Source organism: Perna viridis, chromosome 4 (assembly GCF_037379345.1).
Source record: "Perna viridis isolate PV_CMFRI_1.1 ecotype Kerala chromosome 4, ASM3737934v1, whole genome shotgun sequence".
Taxonomy (NCBI): Eukaryota; Metazoa; Mollusca; class Bivalvia; order Mytilida; family Mytilidae; genus Perna; species Perna viridis.
The window spans coordinates 18,079,167-18,100,582 of record NC_142448.1 but is presented as its reverse complement, the minus strand read 5'-3'; the positions used below and the strand labels follow the sequence as shown (position 1 = coordinate 18,100,582).

General features: G+C 30.8%; 1 protein-coding gene across 1 annotated transcript; it reads right to left on the bottom strand.

The window, feature by feature from the left end:
• Window positions 1-5,997: 5,997 nt before the first annotated feature.
• Window positions 5,998-21,350, bottom strand: LOC148619146 (mitochondrial coenzyme A transporter SLC25A16-like). Its single transcript, XM_088578741.1, has 9 exons — window positions 21,229-21,350; window positions 18,898-19,041; window positions 18,299-18,391; window positions 17,476-17,609; window positions 14,334-14,397; window positions 13,531-13,716; window positions 12,774-12,936; window positions 12,176-12,247; window positions 5,998-11,353 (listed from the first exon to the last, which is right to left on the bottom strand). The coding sequence occupies exons 2-9, from the start codon at window positions 19,010-19,012 to the stop codon at window positions 11,182-11,184; spliced, it is 999 nt and encodes a 332-aa protein (XP_088434867.1). The 5' UTR covers window positions 19,013-19,041; window positions 21,229-21,350; the 3' UTR covers window positions 5,998-11,181.
• Window positions 21,351-21,416: the final 66 nt, after the last annotated feature.

The following is a 21,416-nucleotide window of genomic DNA, read 5'->3' as shown; positions in this document are numbered from 1 at the left end:
TGCAGAACAAGCTGCAAAGTTGTAACGCCATGGGTCATCAGGTTTAAAGAAAACTGTAACAAATTTATGGTCACAGATTTGTATCAATCGAAAGTGGCAGTTTGTGAAATATACTAAGCGTTTAAATTAAAAATTTGGCCCGGTTTTATGTTTTTGGACAATAGATAAAAAAAACAATTTAGTGCGACAAATCAATTTCAATCAAAATCATGCCAATTTCAACGAAAAATACATTTCACCGATGTGTAAATAAAGATTAGTCAATACATTAAAGATTGGTGAACGTTAGAAAAAGTTTTCCTTCCGGGCAGGAATGTGATCCTATGCTTCATCACTGAATTTATGATTTCCAAATTTTACTTGGAGAAATAAGAATTTCTATTATACTAGGAGGATACAAGAATTCCGATTCCTGAAAAATTTCAAAGTGTACTATAGCTATACCTTTTGAATTCGTATTTCAATCAAGTACACTCACATTTTTAACTGTTTGGGGTCAACCATTTGATTTTGAGGGGTTATAGCTGAGAAGAATACTAAGATAAATACTTTGACTCAGATCTTTTTGAAATTAACTATTTTGATTTTGAAAGAGTAATTAAGGGAACCAAGGTTTTAGCGGTAATCAAAAGAATGCAATCCAGGGACAAAGTCCAGACATGGAAAACAGGCATGCACAACACAAAGAACATAAAGTAACTAAAATCATATATACAAAGGAACACAAGCAAATGAGCAACTCGGACTCCACTAAAAACTGGGAGCATGGACCAGGTTCACCGGTAGGGTAAGCGTCTTCTGCTTTTCTAGAAACAGTCGCTTTTTTCTAAAAAGTCAAATCCGGGGTACACAAACGAGGAAAGGAAACCTATGACCCGTTGAATAAATCAGTTTTCATGGTGCAGATGGATACACCATAACGACCCACGAGTTCATGATCACGGCCATAAAACTTCTGTAGTAACGACTTCAATATTGTAGCAACAAACCCTGTTTCAGAAGCCTATTTGTTAGAGTTCTAGCGCGATACAAAAAGTCTGCATAGTTTCGGTAAGCCTTGGCATAACGTATGAGTTGTGATATGAATACTTCATACGCAGGTGCTGAAGGGATATTGCCACAGATGAAAGGAAAGTTAACAATTCTGAATGAAAAGTCATCACGTTTGTCGTAAAGTTTGGTCAATAGTTTTTCTTTACCATCGATTTCTAAGTGTAGGCCAAGATATGAGGCTGTCCTTACAGTCTCTGTAGTATCCTTTATCTCATGTTCTTTGGGGAAGAAGCGATGTATCAAATCCCCGAAATTAGGATTGTTTAAAGATAATACGTCATCTATATAGCGGAAACTGAGATTAAAGGATCTAGCCAAACGATGTTCTTTCTTTCGGATCAAATCAGCTATAAAGTCAGCCTCATAAAAGTGAAGGAATGGGTCAGCAAGTAAAGGAGCACAATTTGTTCCCATTGGCATGCCGACCGTTTGTTGAAGAACACGTCCACCACACTGAACATATATGTTGTCGATTAAAAATTCCATTTTGTAAATATCTTCCTCTGTATATTTGGAAGATTATTTGGAATTATTTCTCACAAAGTATGAGGAATCTCTACCAAGAACTATATATTTGTATCTAGGTGTACCATCTTTTTTGGAAAAACAACGCTGTATAATGTCGGGATTTTATCTGGGTATTGGGAATAGAAGTATACAGTGTTGAAAAATCATAGGTTTTAATGCTATTATATTCAGATAATAGTCTTAAACTGATTGTCTCCAACAGATCTTTCGAATTTTCCAGGATCCACATTGAATTAATACCACTACGGGAGTAACAAGTGTTGTGGTAGGACTGCAAACCCTCTTTGACAGTTGTTGAGTATAGAAGTTGAAAGTTTTGAAAGAGGTTTGGTGGTACATTTTGCAGATCCAGCTATGAAACGTTGTTTGTATGGATTTTTGCGGAGTTTAGAAATCCAGTACATAGACGGTAAATCACAATCATCGTCCTTGGTAGGGAGATCAAAAGAGGATAGCAGATTTATGGTTTTCCACAATCTCTTCTTTTGAGAGTGTAGTAGCAGTATAGATCTTATCACGTCTACGTCTACCTCTGATAATAAACATTTGATGTAAACCGTTTTGCAGACAAAAGCAATGTTGTTTTTGGCTTTGCCTGCTGGTACGACAACATATTTGTCATGTATAGTAGACAATATTTTTGCTACATCGGGGTCTGAAAAAAATGGAAAAAAATGTTGATCCTTTCAAACCACTCTGGTCAGAACAAAATACAGTTACATATATGAAAATTAATAAGGTGATTCAATGTATGTGAAAACCAAATATTTTAACCGTTAACATGGTAATAATAAAAATAATTTGTGCCAAAGGAAAAGCAAATCCCCCTATATTCGAAATGGCCGTCCTCGTTTTGTAATATGAAAGTGTCTACGTCTCAAGGAATTGAAAATATAACCATGCTTAACCACGTTATAGGCTAATAACAATCACTACAATGCACATGACGAAACAAAACACATGCAGTGGCAAAAACAAACAATATAAAATAAAAAAAATTAAGTAGATATAACCCTCATCAACCGATGTCTTCACAGATTCTTAGCCATAAATGTTTTACCGTTTTAAAAGCGATCTTCATATTCTAAAAATTGTCAGGGAATTCAATTCTTGTAAGGTGTTTGATATACTTCTTTATGGATGATCCCATGTTAAAAAGTTAGGATTTTTGATATATAACAGTCTGCTTTTGTTAGGACAATTAATAAAACTCCGCTTAATTAATAATGTTTCGTATGAAATAATCATTTGCAGATTTGGCTATAATCTCTTTACACACGTCTTCTTTTGATTAGGGTTTAGCAAGTTACAAGTCAAAAGGAAACGTTTAAAAGGGAAGTCCGTATAACAAATGGCAAAATCCGGAAAGTTGGAAAATCACCGCAATGGTCATGACTTAGTATATGCAATTCAAAATGAAATGTGGGTTTAAACCAGTTTATATACATATATAGCGCGCTAAATCTGTGGCCCGCATTCATTACGGTTCATTGTTTCCAATATATTTCAACACAAATAGGCAGTATAAAATTGGTAAAACCAGTATTCAAAACAGTACAGAAGATATGAACAATACATAAGTGAAAATAAAAAGAACTAAATTCAATAATACACTCCGGAGTTTTGAAATAGTCTTGATGGTTGTGTGGAAGATGCGTCAAGTTCAAGATGAAATAATAAAAAATATACAAGTAAAAACTACAGAAAATCGAAATGCACCAGGATGCACAAGCCGAGTTGCGTCCCTATTTTAAAGGAATAGATATTCTTACTGTGGCTTTTTCTTTTATTAATCAGATGTGAACCTTTTGAGACCTCATTTCATCTTTAAAAAATCATTTTAGATGTTAGTTGTGCTAGCAAGGCTTTGCATAAACAAAATTCTTTAAAAATTTACAGTGTATTGTCATCAATAATCTTCCATCATGCACTTCTGTACATGATTTGATGGTTAACATTAACACAAAGTTTCATTGAAATGCATCGAACAGTTGAGATGGTTTTCATTTATAAGAAATGTTGACAGAACGATGGACAGGTATTAGCAGACAGTGTGAGTCTTATGTACTCCTAAATTTCAAATTGACCGTATGGTTAATAGCCTTACACAGCTGTTTACACCCATACTCTAAAAATACTTTCTCATTGGTGGTTTCATATTGCGAAGTTTGAATCTTTGACAAATTACATGATAGATAGTCGGCTTATGTGAAGACATTTTATTAACCTCATCTGATAAATCATGTTTAATGTGAAATAATCATTTGCATGTCTGGTTAAAATCTCTTTACTCACGTATATTAGTTAATTGATTAATTTTCAGAAAGTAGGGAATTGTTAGTTATGTTTTACTTTCCTCTAACATTAGACGCCGCTGTATGTCTTTCAATATGACTAGCGTAATAGCGAGGTCTTTAATTTTGAAGCGTATGAAAGTTTTAAGTAGGTCAATGAGTGTCAATCTACGATGATTGTGATTTACCGTCAGTTTACTGGATTCTTAAACTCCACAAAGATCCATACAAACAAGACTACATGGCTGAATCTGCAAAATGTATTACAAAATCTCTTTCAAAACTTCTATATTTACAGCTGTCAAAGAGGGTCTCCAGTCCTACCACAACACCTGTTACACCCCAAGTAGTGTTAATTCAATGAGGATCCTGAAAAATTCGAAAGATTTTCTGGAGACCCTCGATTCAAAATTATCAGAATACAATAGCATTAAAATCTGTGATTTTTTTCAACACCTCATACTTCTATTCCACATACTCATTTAAAATCCCGACTCAAAAGAGATTCCTCACACTTTGTAAAAAATAATTTCAAATCATCTTCCAAACATACAGAAGAATATCTTTTCAAAATGCTGGAATTTTTTATCGACAACATATTTGTCCATTGTGCTGGACGCGTTTTTCAACAAATGATCGGCTTTCCAGTGGGAACAAATTATGCTCCTCTACTTACTGACCTATTATTTCACTCTTATAAGACTGACCTTAAAGCTGAACTGATCCAAAAGAATTAATATCATTTAGCTAGACCCTTAATCTCAGTTTCTGCTATATGGATGACGTATTATCGTTGAACCATCCTAGTTTCGGGGATTTGATATATCGCATCAACCCCAAAATAATTGAGATTAAGGACCCTACAGACACTGTGAAGTCAGCCTCATATATTGACCTACACTTGGAGATCGATGGTAAAGGAAAACTATTGACCAAACTTTACCCCAAACGTGATGACTTTTCATTCAGAATTGTCAACTTTCCCTCCATCTATGGAAACATCCCTTCGGCACCTGCGTATGGAGTTTAAATATCACAACTCATTCGTTATGCCAGAGCTTGCCGCAATTACGCCGACTTTTTTGTATCGGTCTAGACTTTTTACAATTAGGCTTCTGGAACAGGGTTATGCTGCCACAAGATTGAAGTCATCAGTACAGAAGCTTTATGGTCGTCATCATTAACTCGTGGATCGTTACGTTGTATATATTTGCACCATCAAGACTAATTTGTTTGACGTATCATAGTTTTCCTTTCTTCTTTCGTCTACCCCGGACTTGACTTATTATGAGCAATTCGGTGGATGTTTCTAGAAAAGCAGGACGCTTACCCTACCGGTGCACCTGGTCCATGCTCCCAGTTTTTAGTGGAGTCCGAGATGCTAATTTATTTTTGTTACTTTGTATTATTTTAGTTACTTTATGTTTGTGTTGTGTTTGTCTGTTTTCCATGTCTGGTCTTTGTCTCTGGATTACATTATTTTGATTTCCACTAGAATTTTGCTTTCCTTGATTACTCTTCATTTGGACAACAACTGAAATGGGTGCTAGAAATATATCAATGTTCTGAACAACGTGAAATATTTCATCTCAATATTTAATGAAATTAAAACCAAAGGTATAATTGATTTCAAACGAAATAAAAAATTCGGAAGTAACAAATACCTATTTAAAAAATCGAAACAACATACAGTAATCAAATAAATTCAAATCTGTCCAACGTGGTAATTGACTTTTTTTTCAGAGATTTAAAAAAATTTTTTGCATAAGCCTAAACTGTAGTGCAAGAAAGATAAAAACAACCACAACAAAACCGTTTTTAGAAATATGGAAGTCACAGAACGACAACATTACAAAGAAAACTGGGACAGTAATGACATACAACATGCAGGAACAAAAACATAGAAAACTATAAGTTTAAACAAGCAACCCAAACACAACCACAACTGGAATTTTGGACCAGGTGCAGTGGTAAGATGAGCATCCACTGCTTTCCAAAGAACGCTCTCACATATCGGGAAAGAAAGCTATAACAAACAGGAGTGAGACATACCAAAATAATTGTCAAGGTCATGGTGACATGATTTTTATGTAATATATGTAGTGAAAGGGACAAAAAAATCTTCAAACAATCATCTCCTTTAATCATAAGTTTACACTGACACTGGCTTAAAAAACAAATGTTCATCAGAAACAATTAAAAACAGAACACAAAAGACAAATGACAGGTAATACACATAATAATAAAAACAAGATTCAGATCTGATTCTGTTAACATCTGAAGTTGATAAAGGTCGATTGGTACATATATAGTACAGCAAATGGTCATAAAATCGTTTTTTATTATTTTAATTTTTATTTGCAATGTTTGCCTGTTGGTTTAGACTACAAATTAGTTATAAGTACAGTATATATGTATAACTGTTCCCTAAAAACATACATGTCAACAACTGTAAAATGTTCAATAAAATCTAAGTGCCTTTAAAACATTAAATTAAAATAATACATTGCACAAAAAAAGAAAACAAAAAAAAAACAAAAAAAAACAAGCGAATAACAATAAGCAATTAAAGAACATATTCAACGATTTATAAACCAAGCATCAATGGTGTTTTACAACATTCATCACCTGAGAGACAAAACTTATAACACACCAATACATGACAAAAGCTTTACTACTCGAAGTCGATATTTTAAAACAATACAAACAATACAACTGGGAGCTTTTAAAATCAACATAGCCTGTAATTTATAGATGGCCATTTAAAACAGTAACATATTTATTTTTATTTTTAGGTTCAATAATTAAAATCAAAATGCCTTGTTTTCTACTTCACATAAAACAAACCAAAATAGCTTCTTTAAATATAGGTCTGAGAAAACAATCAAAGTTCACACCCATAGCTAAATGAGGCTAAAAGTATGATCTATGTCATGTACTATGTAGGACATATCAATGAAAACATATTTTGATTTTTCTGTTACAAAAATGGATGTCTATAAAAAGACAGTGTTTAAAAACAACAATTAATATTGCTTTAACAATTAAAATCATTCATTTAAAAGTAAATGTCCTATATTCAATCAACATATAGCCGCTTAGAGTCAAATTTTTAATAAACTACTATACTCGCTACTGCCTCAGAAAAAAAAATTGTACAAAATAACTAATAATCTTGATAAAGTGTATAAATGCCGTAAATGACACTTATATAAAACATTCCAAGTATTATAACATACTGGGAATAAAACAGGAATTTTTTTCTCCTAAATTTACTTGATTACATACAAATTTTTTTGTTAAAATTCATCTCAATCAATAGCATCAATTTAGCCACTGATAATAATCATGATTAATTACTGATTTCATCCATCATACATATAATAAGACAGTTAATTATATCACACATACCAATAAATATTAACAAATATTTCCATAATGTCGCTTGTTTTCATCATTCAATAAGTTATAGAAATATAGAGTGTCCTTTAGTAATGAGTGGTTTAAATTATTTTTTCCTCTCCGATACTAAAATTAAGATTTTGAACATGCGAAGTTTAGTGAACATGTAAAATCTTTCTTTTAGCACAGAGAATGGAGAAATAATCCAAGTCAATATTAGGTAAAAGGAGATTCGATTTCTACAATGAAATCTGTAGAAAACTTTAAAAATATAAAGTGGTGGAAAATCTGAAAAGTTGACTGCTAGTACCCATTCTATACAGAGAAACCTGTCTTATCAATTTTATCAATTCAAATATATTCTGATCCTTGGTAAACCCAATACCTGTATAAACTGATCCAATTTTCCAGCCCAGGGTTAGGTTTAGACAGGTGTCACTGTATTTACAAATGCCCGTGAAATCCACAACTGATGTGGCTTATTCTAAATGGCTTTCTTCTTATAATAATTTTCACTATTTTCATCCAGGGCAATTCTATTTCTCACTTCCTAGACTAAGAATCTTTTTGAAACAAGGTACGACTTAAATGAATACAGATTTTGTACGCTAAGTACTTATAACAGAGTAACAGTAGAAAATAATTATGTCACAAAACAAGTAATTTGTGAAGTAGAAAAAAAATCTGCATACAGGAATCAGTTTTTTATAAAACAACACAGAACTTAGAAATTTAAACACATAAATCATAGTCTTTGATAATCTTTAACAAAACTCTTATCAAGCATGTAAACACCACGTAAAGTTAATTTTCAATATATATAGTTTTGTTTTATATGTTCTATATTCTTGTTGCATTACTATGGTAAAATTGTAGGTAAGCTGAATTAGGATTTTGATGTTTTAAAAATGCTGGTAATTAGAACAGACTATTCATATTTTTATATCAGTTTATATCACTGAGTATGTTTAATTGAACCATTACATAATTTTGTCATAAATAATATGTATGATTACAATGTCATAATGATTAATCTTCTTGTAAAATTCAACAACAGTAATTTTCACCTTCACTTGCAAGCCAGTACTCTGTGTGTGTGTGTGTGTGTGCAATTCCATGCAACATTATAAGTACCAATCCATACAATATTCACACTGCCCCCAGGGATTCATGATGAATCCCAACCAAATGAACAAACAAAGCTTTTTCAATCTATATATGCTGAATAAGTAATCAAAATGAATTTGGTGGGTTTTTGACATGCAAGAATTACCTTCTGTCTAATTTTTATAACGACCGCTACATAAATGGTAAGATGTAAGTGTGGTTTTAGTCACACAAAACAAATCTATATATATTAAATCATAATAATCAAACCCAAACCTGAAGTAGGAACTTAATAGATCTTCATTAGATAATGACATAAGGCATTTCATTACACTCTAGTAATTAACAAGTACAAGATATTCCCTTTGTAATATAGATAATAATGAGGTATACACAAATGTAAGTCAGATGGCAAGAACAGACTTAATTAATATCTGTGTCTCAAACAAATACACACAAAACATATTATATTTATCAACTAAAACATAAATGTGCACATGAATGATTTGAATTTACATTTAGAACTCAACAATTCAATTTGTAAAAAGTAACACAACTTAAAACTTGTAAAACTTGAGTAAGATTTACTTGCAAAATGAACATATCTAAAAACATATCTTTTAACTTTTTATTACATCAAAGCGGCAATATTCTTAGATATTTTGAGATTCACTACAAATTCCATCTGTGGATTATTGATATATAATAAAAGTAATGTTAAGTTTACTTTTTACATGTTGGAGGTTCAGGATTAAAAGTTGCAAATTATGTCATGGTATTATAAACTAATAATAGTGCAGACAGAACATCTATGCAACAGGATTATTATACATGTATAATGTTATTAATTTCAGCTGTTTTTCTTTATGGTAAAAAAAAAGACTAGAATCATGAACAAGTTAAAACAATTTGGAAGGTCAATCTAGTAAAAGTACAACAGTGTAACACAAAATTAATCCCCCAAAATAGAAATATCTATCATTAAGAGCCTGCATAAAAAAATCATTCAACAATTGTTTTAAGGTAGAAAATGCATGTAAAATTAATCCAGTAATTAAGTAGAGTTCACATACCACTGTCCTCTTGTGACAAAAGTAGATCAAGGATAGACATGTTATTACATAACAGATCTAATAACAGACATTTCTTTACAATATATATAGGAAATGTATGAAAGACTTGTTAACTTTGTTACAGAACTTGTTTTTTCAATATAACATTTATAAACCTACAGATATTATAAGATAATACTGTAAGTTGGTATTCTATGAATGTAACAGCCTTACAAAGCTGCAGAAATATTGCTGCTGTTCGTTAAAGCAGAACAAGTAAAACAAAAGGCTCCATGTACACTGAATCTATCAGTTAAGCCAAATATGTTTCAAGTGTGCTTGCTAAATAGGGCAAAACTTCTAGTCATGGTATTAATTCAATCATGTTACCAGCCATACAAATCTGCGAAATGTTGTTTGTTCATGTAAAACCAGAGGGTCCAGGTACATTGAATTTATCACCAGGGGCAAATATGTGTCAAGTGTGCTCACTAGCAAGGACAAAGCTTCTAGTCATGGTACAACTTTTAAAAATCACATAGAAAGCAAAGTTAATACTAAAATGATTGTTTATCTTAAACAGTGACTATCTATTACAGAAAATGGAAACAGAGAAATTACTCTTTTTCCAGGTTTATCATCCAGAATCTGATACAAGAATAAATAGTTGCAAGTTTGTAGTAACAATTATTTTTTTTCAAAAAAGTACAAAAGCAAAGTCTTTGTAAATGATTAAAATAACTACAGCTTTCAATGCTCAAACAAAATTTTTTGAAATGCCCATATTGTTTGATAGCAGGAGAGTCACACTCAACTCTTAAAATATACTTGTAAGTATATCATTATTGTAACCAAATACATGTATAAGCATCATCAGTTTTCAAAATAACAATTGACACTAAGTGGCTGCACAAACTCACCTTGACTTGTTCAGTAAAAAATTTGGAAACAAATAAAAAAATATTTCTGATAGTTTTATACAAAATAAAATCATGCATTAATTTTTGCAGCGTTTCCTTGCACTTATATCATAAAATATTAAAAAAAATTGTTTGTCTTTGACAAACAAATGAGGTCAAATATTACAATAAACTTATGAAATTCAATGACACACAATCTAATGAAAATTTCATCTTCAAGATAGTAAATAAATGTAATAATACTTCTCATGTATAAAAACAATAAACAATGTTAACATCTTCAACCACTACGTTTGCGTTATATTTTCAATATCGTCTAAATCAGCCAATGTTATAAAACAAACAGCGTCATAAACTATATAAACAAAGATAAGAGAAGTCTTATTTATATTTTGTATTGCTCCCTGGAGTCATTCTCGTATTGAATAAACCTAACAAATCATTCATTTAATGCTATTAAAATAGTATGTTTGTAAATTTGAACTATTTCACCAACACACATTCATACTAATTGTCATGTAAGAACAGCAAAGCCTGTAAAATATGTTGTTAAAAATACTGAATTCTGACTGAAATCTGTATAATGAACTTAGGATTTTTAATTATTCAACTTGATGAAGAGACCACTATCTAAGACTTAACCACAACAACAATGCTGGCCTTCATTTAGATTTTTTTTACAAATATTCACAAATAATGCTAACTCAAACATTTCTATACAAGTTTCTATGGCATGAGTAGTCCAATTAACTTTAAATTAAAAAGCATATAATCCCTGCTGTGTAAAACTTATCTACTCTACAGTAACCTAATGTAAAGCCATCATTATCTATTTACACATGTGTCCATTCCCATCCATTGTTTTAACTGTTCGTACACAGTGAACACCGTGGCCTGCATCGGTATAATTCTCATATAGTTAATAGACATGCCACGATAAAGTCCTTTACTGATTCCATGGTCTTTGTATATTATCAGGAAGATCTTGTACCAGTGACTGAAATTGATGATTCTATTTATAGTTCTTTAATATTAATAAGTGTAATTTTGTAACATATATTTTATGGTGGAAATAATTGAGGTAGGATTATCTATTCCTGTCAGCTCAAAGAAACAAATATCAGTTATAAAAGAGATATACCTATTTAAAACTGCTATATAAAGAACATATAATGACCGGACATAAAACCTAGCACAATTAACTTTCCTAATAACTGTTTTAAATTGTGTCTCTCCAAACAAATAAATTTAGTACAATACTTAGTATTTTTATGTAAAACTTTAATATACTAAAAGTTTTTAAGCTTTATTTTTCAAGTACATTTTTATATGTATAAAATCACTTTAATAAGCTTACAAAAAGTGATTCAGTAAGTACTATATTGGTTCACTTTTATATTTGGTTCCAAAAGCAAATACAGGCTTTGAGGTGCTCCATTTTACTTATCATTTAAGTGTAAGTGTTTGTAAGAATCAGGCAAAATTGTAAAAATCAGAAACATGCATGTTAAAAACCCACTGATCTGACAATGTAACACACTCAAGGATACTTTCTCTATTTGAAAAGACCATTATTTGATCTCTGCATCGCTGGCTTTGTGCAGAAATTTTTCAATAGAATGTTAGAAAAAAGAGGTCTTTGACAGTTATCTGCAATGGTCCAGCATGATATGGAAAACCTTGTCTGTTTTCCTTGATTCTGATGGTGCAAATAGTCAAATTACAATATCAAAATGATGGGTTTTTTTCATACCATGTTTCACCCATTGCCCTATTCTTACAGGGATTAACACTTAATACCAAAACAGCTTCTACTCACACATTATACTTTTGAGATTCAGGTAACATCCGTGATAGCTGTATCCTTTTCTTCACAACATCAAATGGATACCTTAAATAAAAAATATCAACACATGACAGAAAATAGGTACTAGCAGCATGGTGAAAAATACAACAGTATTATCAATCTGCTTTCTTTTTTTATTCCTGTTGGATTTAAGTCATTGTAATGTGAGATGGTTGTATCAACAAAATCTTATATTAATATTTACTTTTTCAAAGATGAAAACATTTCTCTATCTGTCTTTAAATTTTAATCGACAGAAACTTTGGTTCAGATCTTCTTATGACTATCAATAAATTGTTTTCTAGTAAGCTCTTTTATAAAAACAATACATGATATTACTTACACTACTGTGTGACCTATCCAATACCACATATTACTTATGCCAATGTCTGACCTATCCATTACCAGATATTACTTAAGTCAATGTCTGACCTATCCATTACCAAATATTACATACGCTAATGTCTGACCTATTCATTACCAGATATTACTTATACCAATGTCTGTCCTATCCATTACCAGATATTACTTACACCAATGTCTCGTCTATCCAATATTATATATTACTTACGCCACTGTCTGACCAAACAGCCCAGCTAGTCCCCCACAAATACTCTTGCCAGGGATGGTTAGTACAACACCACCACTATCCAGGGGACAGGGAGTTCCAAATGTTTCTGGGAAGTATGTAACACATGCTACCTTCAATGACTCGAAACTGAAAAATGCTATACCTGTAAAATATATAAATTTATGATAAATTAAGAGACTGTGAAGTGAAGAAAACTTAATATTCTGTTACATGAAAAAATGTTACAGAATGACAAACACAGGTAAAACAGTATACCTGCTTCTCCTATTGAGCACATAATTAACATTGGGCACCATATGAATTTCAATCAAGTAAATATCATATAAACTGTGTACAGTTGAAATGATCAAAGTTTTGTTCGTTCATTAAATTGAAAATATTCTAATGAAATGTTACAGCTATATGCAAAAAACAATGGCTCAAATATAGATATCATTAATAATTAATATCTTCCTTATTCTAACATTTCTTGCCATAGCTGTTCACAAGTAAGTATCTTGATTACATGTTTAAAAAATCTACTTACAAAACATTAGATACATGTTTAAGGAATGAAATGATAATCAGTTTAGGATCAAATTGATCAATAGTATGAAACACGAACAGAAATAGGATTTAACTCTCTTTTAACATTAGAAACAAGTAAATTTTGTTTAAAATATAGACTGAGGGGGCTTTTAAACTTGCACAGATGGTAAAAAAAAGTTAAGAATTTTATTGAGCTTAAAAGACTTACCAGCATATGGGACCATTCCCAGGAGTGTTGGGGTCATGCCTTTATATAACCCTGCAATTCCCTCTTGTCGTAATATAGTACCAGCTGCATGTGTCAGACCTAAATAAATATGTTCACCTTTCACCTGAAAGGCCAGCCGAGCTCTAATAACATCTAATGGGTAGGTACAAGCTACAGCAGACAGTCCTAGAACATAAAAACATCCTACATCGAAAAAATTTTCAACTCATCTTGCAAAACACTTAACATGGTGAACAGAATTGATCCCATGTTGTATTTACTACAAATAAGACAATAAAAGATGTCTTGGGCATTATATAAGAATGTGTACATTGTATTTTAAATTTAAAAAAAAAAATTTTAAAACTAGTGAGATACATTAAATTGACATTTATATATTCTGAGTAAATAATTCCTTATAGAGGATTTTTCTACTATACCATTCCATGCTTATAATATTCATTAAAAATTAAAAAAATAGATTTTTGCATAGCTTTCAGGGTTTGACGTTAACATTTTATAAAACCTTGTCCTATGGGGCAAGTTGAGGAAAATTCTACTTGTCAAAGTTAAAATCAAAATTGTCCTTTAATTAATGAATGTTGAAAAATTAAGACAATCTGGTTGTCCTCTGGGCAAGTAAAATCTTACTTTTACTTGTACCAATACTAGCTGCTTGTCCTGGGCAATAGGACAACCTTTAACATCAGACCCTGACTTAAGGACTGGAAATATTTTAATTAAAACATATACAAGTAAATGTATTAAAAACCAGAATTTGACATATTTATTATAGAACTTACCTGCCATTGATCCTGCTATAAATCTACCAGCCCTGGGATAATCTTGGAGATAAACTTTCACAAACTAAAACCATACAATCATATTCATAGGTTAAAGATTTCCTCTATCATAAACAAAAGTCATAACAGACAGTAAAAGTTAGTTTTAACCTATTGATTGTTTTTAACAGAACGTGTAAAAAATTGTGGAAAATCAAAGCAGATATTTGGAGTTATTTTCATCAACAATCTCTAATGAACTACTTCTGCTTTTGCATACAAATTTAAATCTCTTTAGATGCATTTAAAATTTAGTGAAATTTAGTATAATTTAGATAAATTTTGTTCAGTTTAATCAAATTTACAAATTAAATCAAATCTCTTTTGACACATTTAGAATTTATGTCAATATTGAAAAATTTTAGTATTTTTGTTTATATAGTATCCACCCTTTGTACTGTATTTACTGAATATTTAAGTTTAACCTATAGGAAGGCTTATAAGCAAAGGGGTAAATTCACTAGCACTAGTTTCTGGCCAATTATTTTGAATTTTCAACTTACTATTTGAAATTTTCTACTTGCCTATTTTAAAGCTAAAATACTATCTGAATACTAATATACAGAAAATACATGCTGTTGTGTAATACTTTTGTCACAAGGAGGGCACAAAACTCTACTTCTACAGTTTTCAAAGAATGTTCACAAAAATGAGAGGATTAGGGGTAGTTTTTAACCCAAAAATATAGAGCGTAAGCTATGAACAACAAAATCTTTTGTCAGGACTTGTAATGGTACAAAAGGCTGTTTTTGTATAAATATCAAAGATGTTGGTAAATGCGCTCTATATTTTCTACATAAAAATGTCTCATGAAATAAGATATTTTAACACACTTTGCCTAAATTTTCAAATTTTGCTTTATTTTCATCAACATTTTTAGCGCAACTCATGCATTAACAGCAATGAAACTTTGTTTTTCATGAAAAGCACATATTCACCCTAGAAAATTATGCAATTTTCACATTTATTTGAAACACTTTAATTTTTGGGGCTGATTTTGATATTTTCTGAACATGTTCCTTTGTGTTTTTAAAACTTGCTATGCCAAAACAAAAAGATCTTAGAGCTCTTACAACATTCATATTTCAAAGTGACATAACAAAGTATTGTTTCTGTGCAACTTTCAATAGTACCTAGGCTGAAATAACTCCTGTGCACCCTACCACTCATTAACTCCAATAAGATTTTCAGGTACCCTTTACACTCCATTTTGAGAATCAATTTGTACCCAAAAAACATAAACTGATGCATTTTTATATCTGTTTGCCACTTTTTATACTTTGTAGAGGCAAAAATCCAATTTTTTTTTTTGATTCCTCAACCTTCTCCTTTCTGAAAGAAGCAAGTTGACATTTATTGGCATCATCAGGCAGCCAGACATCTCAGCTCATATATGGTATCAAGAAAATTACAGTAACACTTACGATTATTTTGTTATATGTAATATATGTACCCCTTCCACACTGAAAAATTGGCATATTATTCAGTGTCAAAACCCCTAAGAGTATTCATGCTTCAGAAAGAATTAGCTTATTGGTCTTTCCTATTTATTACTATCACAATTAACACATCTGTGGTTCTTTTAGTATTTACAGCAATTTTTATACTCAGAATTTATTATAATTGACTACAAATGGGATTTTTCAATTTTCTGGGCAGATTTAAACGAACATATCTCTTTTGTAAAAATTATCAAATTGTAGTACAATTTAGATCAATTTAAACCAATTTAGACCAGTTTAGTCAAATTTATATCTGTTTAGAAAAATTAAGAACTTAGATATTTAGTCACTTTGAGGAGATTTGGTAAAATTTATTTATTTTTGGTGAAATTTAGGATCACTCTTCGGACAAACTTGAAGCATAATTTAGTGAAATTTAGTAGCAGTTAGTGAAATTAAGCAAAATTGTGTAATATAATGGTCAATTCAGATCAGTTTAGTCAAATTTTAAGCTGTATATAATAAATTATTTTAAGAATTTAGAGAAATTTAGTAAAATTAGGCAAAACTTAATGAAATTTAATATTAGTAAAATATGGAAATTATGTAAAACTTATGAAAGCTAGATCATTTTGGTCAATTTAGATTTGTTCAGACAAATGTAAAATTTAGATCACTTATCTTTTTGGCAATGCAAGTTTGAGGTATAGTGTAGGGTAAAGCCTGTAACTCTGTTAAAACTAAATCATACAGTAAGTGTTTGAGGATATATTTTATAAAGACAAAATGAGCCACAGGATGATGATGCTGCCTAAAATTGGGTTCCACATATACTGTATTACATTGTACCAATACGAAGTTTTCATCAAAATATCAAGTCAGTGTAATGATAATTTACTAGTAAATAGAAAGCTGATGTCATCTGAGTCTAAAATAATAACCCACATTATCATGGCAGAACTAGTAGTTGATGGAATGTTTTAGAACAGATAGCGACAGAAATTATTTTACAGACTAACAGAGAAGAGTATGGGCAGACTTACAAGAGTAAAACAATGATAGGTATAAAATAACAATCTGAGAGCATATCATTTTGAATACAATGAACCTGATTAAAACAGAACCCTTTTTGAATTTATATTAGTTCCTGTTTAGATAAGTTTTGAGTTTATATCAAGGTTCAAGATACATTCAACTAGACATAAAAGGACATTGAAAAATGTATGGATTAGAGAGGTTTTCAGATTATACAGGGTTCACATTGACAGGTTTTAGGATTGTTCAGGGTTCACTTAGACAGTTTTCATTGTAATAAAAGATAAAAATTTGGTCAATTAAAGGTACTTATATATTGTAAAACAGAAATAAATTGCTTAATCACATCACTATTTTATTATCAGATTAGTAATCAATATGTCATTGAAACAAGATTATCTCTTAAACCCTATTGTCAGATTTATTATTATCTACTGTCATATTTTTTTTGGAAAACTGTTATCAAGGATTATGGAAGAAGATTTATTCAAATGTATGTAATTATTGCATAAAAGAAATTATTTAAAAATAAGAGACGATGATTGAATTAAGATTGTTACCTTTTTGTGTACTCATTGTTTGTTACATTTAAGGAAGGTTTATTTCCATTCAGAAAATTTATTTACCTCCTTTGACTTTTCATAAGCCATGAACTGTACACCAGCATAAGGAAATATTTTGACCATGTGGACACCATTGCCTTTATATAATCCAGAAACATTCTCTTTCAGTCGGACTTTCATTAGGGTTGACCACACACCTGAAAGATAATTAAAATTAACCTTCTAAATCAGGATTTGTTTTTATCATTTTATAATTGTGACAGCTTGTTTGTGAGTGGATATAAATATATCTCCCATTCTATACCAGTAGTTAAAAATGCATGTGACTTTTTAACCACTGGAGAGTAATAAAATTAATGCGAGAGACCTCCAGCAATATTACAATTTTCTAACTTTTTTTTACAGATTTCATGAGAGAAATCTAATTCTCCCTCAAACTAATTAATTTAAACTACTTCTAGGTAAAGTTAAGATTTTAACATGCTTGCTGAAACTAGCATTAGTTGAAAAAATCATTTTAACCACTCAGTACTGAAGAAGATCAATATCTTCTACCTGTCAGACGGGTACATTGAGTTAAAGTAAAATGCAATGTAGGTGCCATGGTGCTGATACAGGTTTTTTTATGTTTATATTTTGTATTTTGGAAATCATATTTAGATCTGTACAAATATAATGTTGTACAGATCTAAATATGATTTCCAAAATACAAAATAATGTTAATGAAATAAAACATTTTGTGTAATGAAATAATGATCCTGTTTGTGTATTCAGTATCATAATTTTCTTTCTTCCATATAATAGAAAGGTATAAAATCACTGTTAGAGTTATTAATAATATTTTTATTTTTACTCCATAATTTAATTTGAAATCTATTGTACTTACCAAGATCTTTATAGTGGTGGTTATGGGCTTGTAAAAGAATCTTTATCCTGTCAAGAGGGGCAACCAAGGTTTTGGAACAACATCCTGCGATTCCTAAAACATTTACATCAACAAGAATTACCCTTCCTTCATGCCTTATTTATACAACAACAGGTTGATTAAAGTTTTTAGAAAGTTTAAATTTACCACTGTTCCATTCCCAGTCAATATTCTTTGTTCCATTTAAAGCAGGGAAGGAAACTCACTCAAAATCTAGCGAGTCCTGAATACAATTTTTCAATATATTTACTATATGGGTATACAGATTTTTGCTAAAATTAGCCAGCCCTGCCAAAAAATTGCCAGTCTTGGGCTGGTGGGCAGGCTACTATTTCTAACTCTGTTTAAAGCTTTTTGAACTTCGTCTTTACTGACCCATATTAACTAAGTGATAATATATTATGGTAACTAATATACTTAAAGCTACAATTCATGAATACACATATTTAATAATGCAATCAGGCTGTCTTTTAACCTGCCTCCAAGAATCTCACCAGATGACATTGTAAAGAAAGAAAGTTGTTAAAACACCATAATTTTAAATAGAGTTGTCACATTACCTCCAGCAAGAAAGTTCTTCCCCTTTTCCTTAGCTTCAGGACTGATTTTGGACTGCATGGCAGTGCTATCACTATTCAAATCAGGATATTTTGTTGGTGTTGTCTTCGCCAGCATCTTGACCTGGCTTTAAAGGCATTTCGATTCTACAATCAAGCAAAAGTAAAACAATAAGACAAATATGTAAGAAACGAACAAATACAATAAGTACTTTAGTTATGTAGCATTACTTGTACATTGTACATTATATACTAGATAACATTAAAACATTTATGATTTTTTTTTTAACATATTCAGTCAAATTGAGAGAAACGTAAAACATTCAAAAGTAAGAATTTTCTACACATTTCTTTTAATGAACTGTCAGGCCATTCAGTTCATTTGGATCTACTAAAATAAACATGTTTTATACCACAAACAGATTTTGGGAATCAAATTAGCCTAATTTCTAAATCACCTGACTTGCAAATGTAAATGAAAACCTAAAGAGTCTTGTGTGTATTTCACATTTTTTTCTTAATCTGTATAGACAACAAGCAATCCAAGTACACAAATTTAAACAGGTCAACATTGATAACCTGAAACCTTTATAGTTTTAAAAAAAAAATATCTAAATATATGTGCAGGATTGATTATTTATATACTCCTACTGAACTCCTTAGGGAATCCTGCAAGGAATTATCAAGTAGTCTACTTGTGCACCTGATACTTTGACCTCTAAACTGAAAGAAATTTGATATGAGACTATTCACTAAGACTACTCAGTAAGGAGAATACCATTCAATACTGAGGGGGTTGGCAATTTTTTTTGTTAAGAAATACAAAATGTATCTTGGCCTGGAAAAATTTTGAGGTACATGTAGATATTGTGGCATCCACTACCTAGGCAAATAAAAAAAATATTTTTGGCTCCAAATTCTACTGTACAGTATGATGAAAATAAATAATTTAGCCAATTACAGCATTTGGAAATATATTTTTCATTTGCAAATTTTTTAAAATAAATATTCTGTCCCAACCAAAATTGTCAAGCCTTCCTCAGAATGTCATTAATAACTTGTGAATGAAAATAAAACAAATAAAAAAAAGACTATCAGCTTACTAAAAATAAAGCTGTAGATAACTCAGCAGTTAATAGACGTATTCACACTTGTGGATGCCATTAGCGAAAATAATATATTTTCCCATTGTTTTCTTACTGAATTCTCCTTCAACAGAAAGTTCAATGATGTCACAATTTACAATTACATTGTTTCATTGACATCACAAGGTTAATAGGAGACAAATCTGGGTCATTTGGAACAAAATTACAAGAGTGAATTCATGTATTGTTTTGTTTGACGTAACTGTTAAGTGAACAAATTATGTTGTATAATACGCTCCCTTCGGGCAGCATTTATGGTTTCAATACTTATGGCAAGAAAAAGCATCAATATCTGGTTTGTACCTTCATTTTCAGGAGCTGAAAAACAGCATAATGGCAGCTTCATTTGCTTGTACTTGTATGTATGCGAAAGCCAAACCAGTCTCAAAAAATTTTCGCTAGTTTCGATAATTAAATACAAATTGAATCATAGTTTCTCCAAGATAGGGTTGGCCATAATAGTGTGCTGTATGGCGCCCAGATGTTTACGAAAATAATGTAATAATATTACCCATAATTCTTGGGTCATAAAAATTGAGAAACGAAACAAAACAAAACAAAAATAAGCAATAAAAGAATCAAAACAAAACATTTCAATAAAATGAATCAAATCATAATAAAAACATAATTACATGATACAGAGCGAAACTAAATTGAATAAAAGAAATCTTTTAAGACATTTCGCAAATTATAAGAACTGTAACGTTTACCAGTGCCAGACAATTTGACCCAAACACATTTGGGACTTTGACAACCAATAATTCCTTATTAATGCCAGACATTTCAGCAAATAGACATATCAGACCATGATAATTATTCTTATGCTTTAGGACATATTTCATTACAAAACACCATATTTGAAGGTTATAAGTATGATATAACGAATCAGAGCTGACAAAAATTATCAAAGTTGTTTTTATTTAATGTTTCTTTGGGAGCGTTAAAAGGTTTCATCTTCATCATATCAAGACTTGGTTAAATTATTCAATGGTTATCACTTTCTTTAGGATTATCAATAACTTCCTCTGTAATGTTTTTTCTCTCAGTCTCACAGTCACACTAAAGTATACTATACTGTCTAGATAGTCTATATAAACACTTTTTCACTCTTTAATATAACATTACTCTAACATACATTTTTTTGTAGGAATGAAATCGTATAAATGAAATAATTAACGGAATGAATTACCTATGTTTAAGTGGTTAAGTTTAGCACCTCGTAATAATGTTTGATCACACCATATTCAGGTGTGTTTCTCATTCATAACAGTCCAAAAATAGATAAAAACGAAAACGAAAGTTATTCCGAAGTTTCGGATAAGGATTAAATTATAGAATGTAATTTCGGTACTGTCTTTTTTGCCTGCACAATAGAAT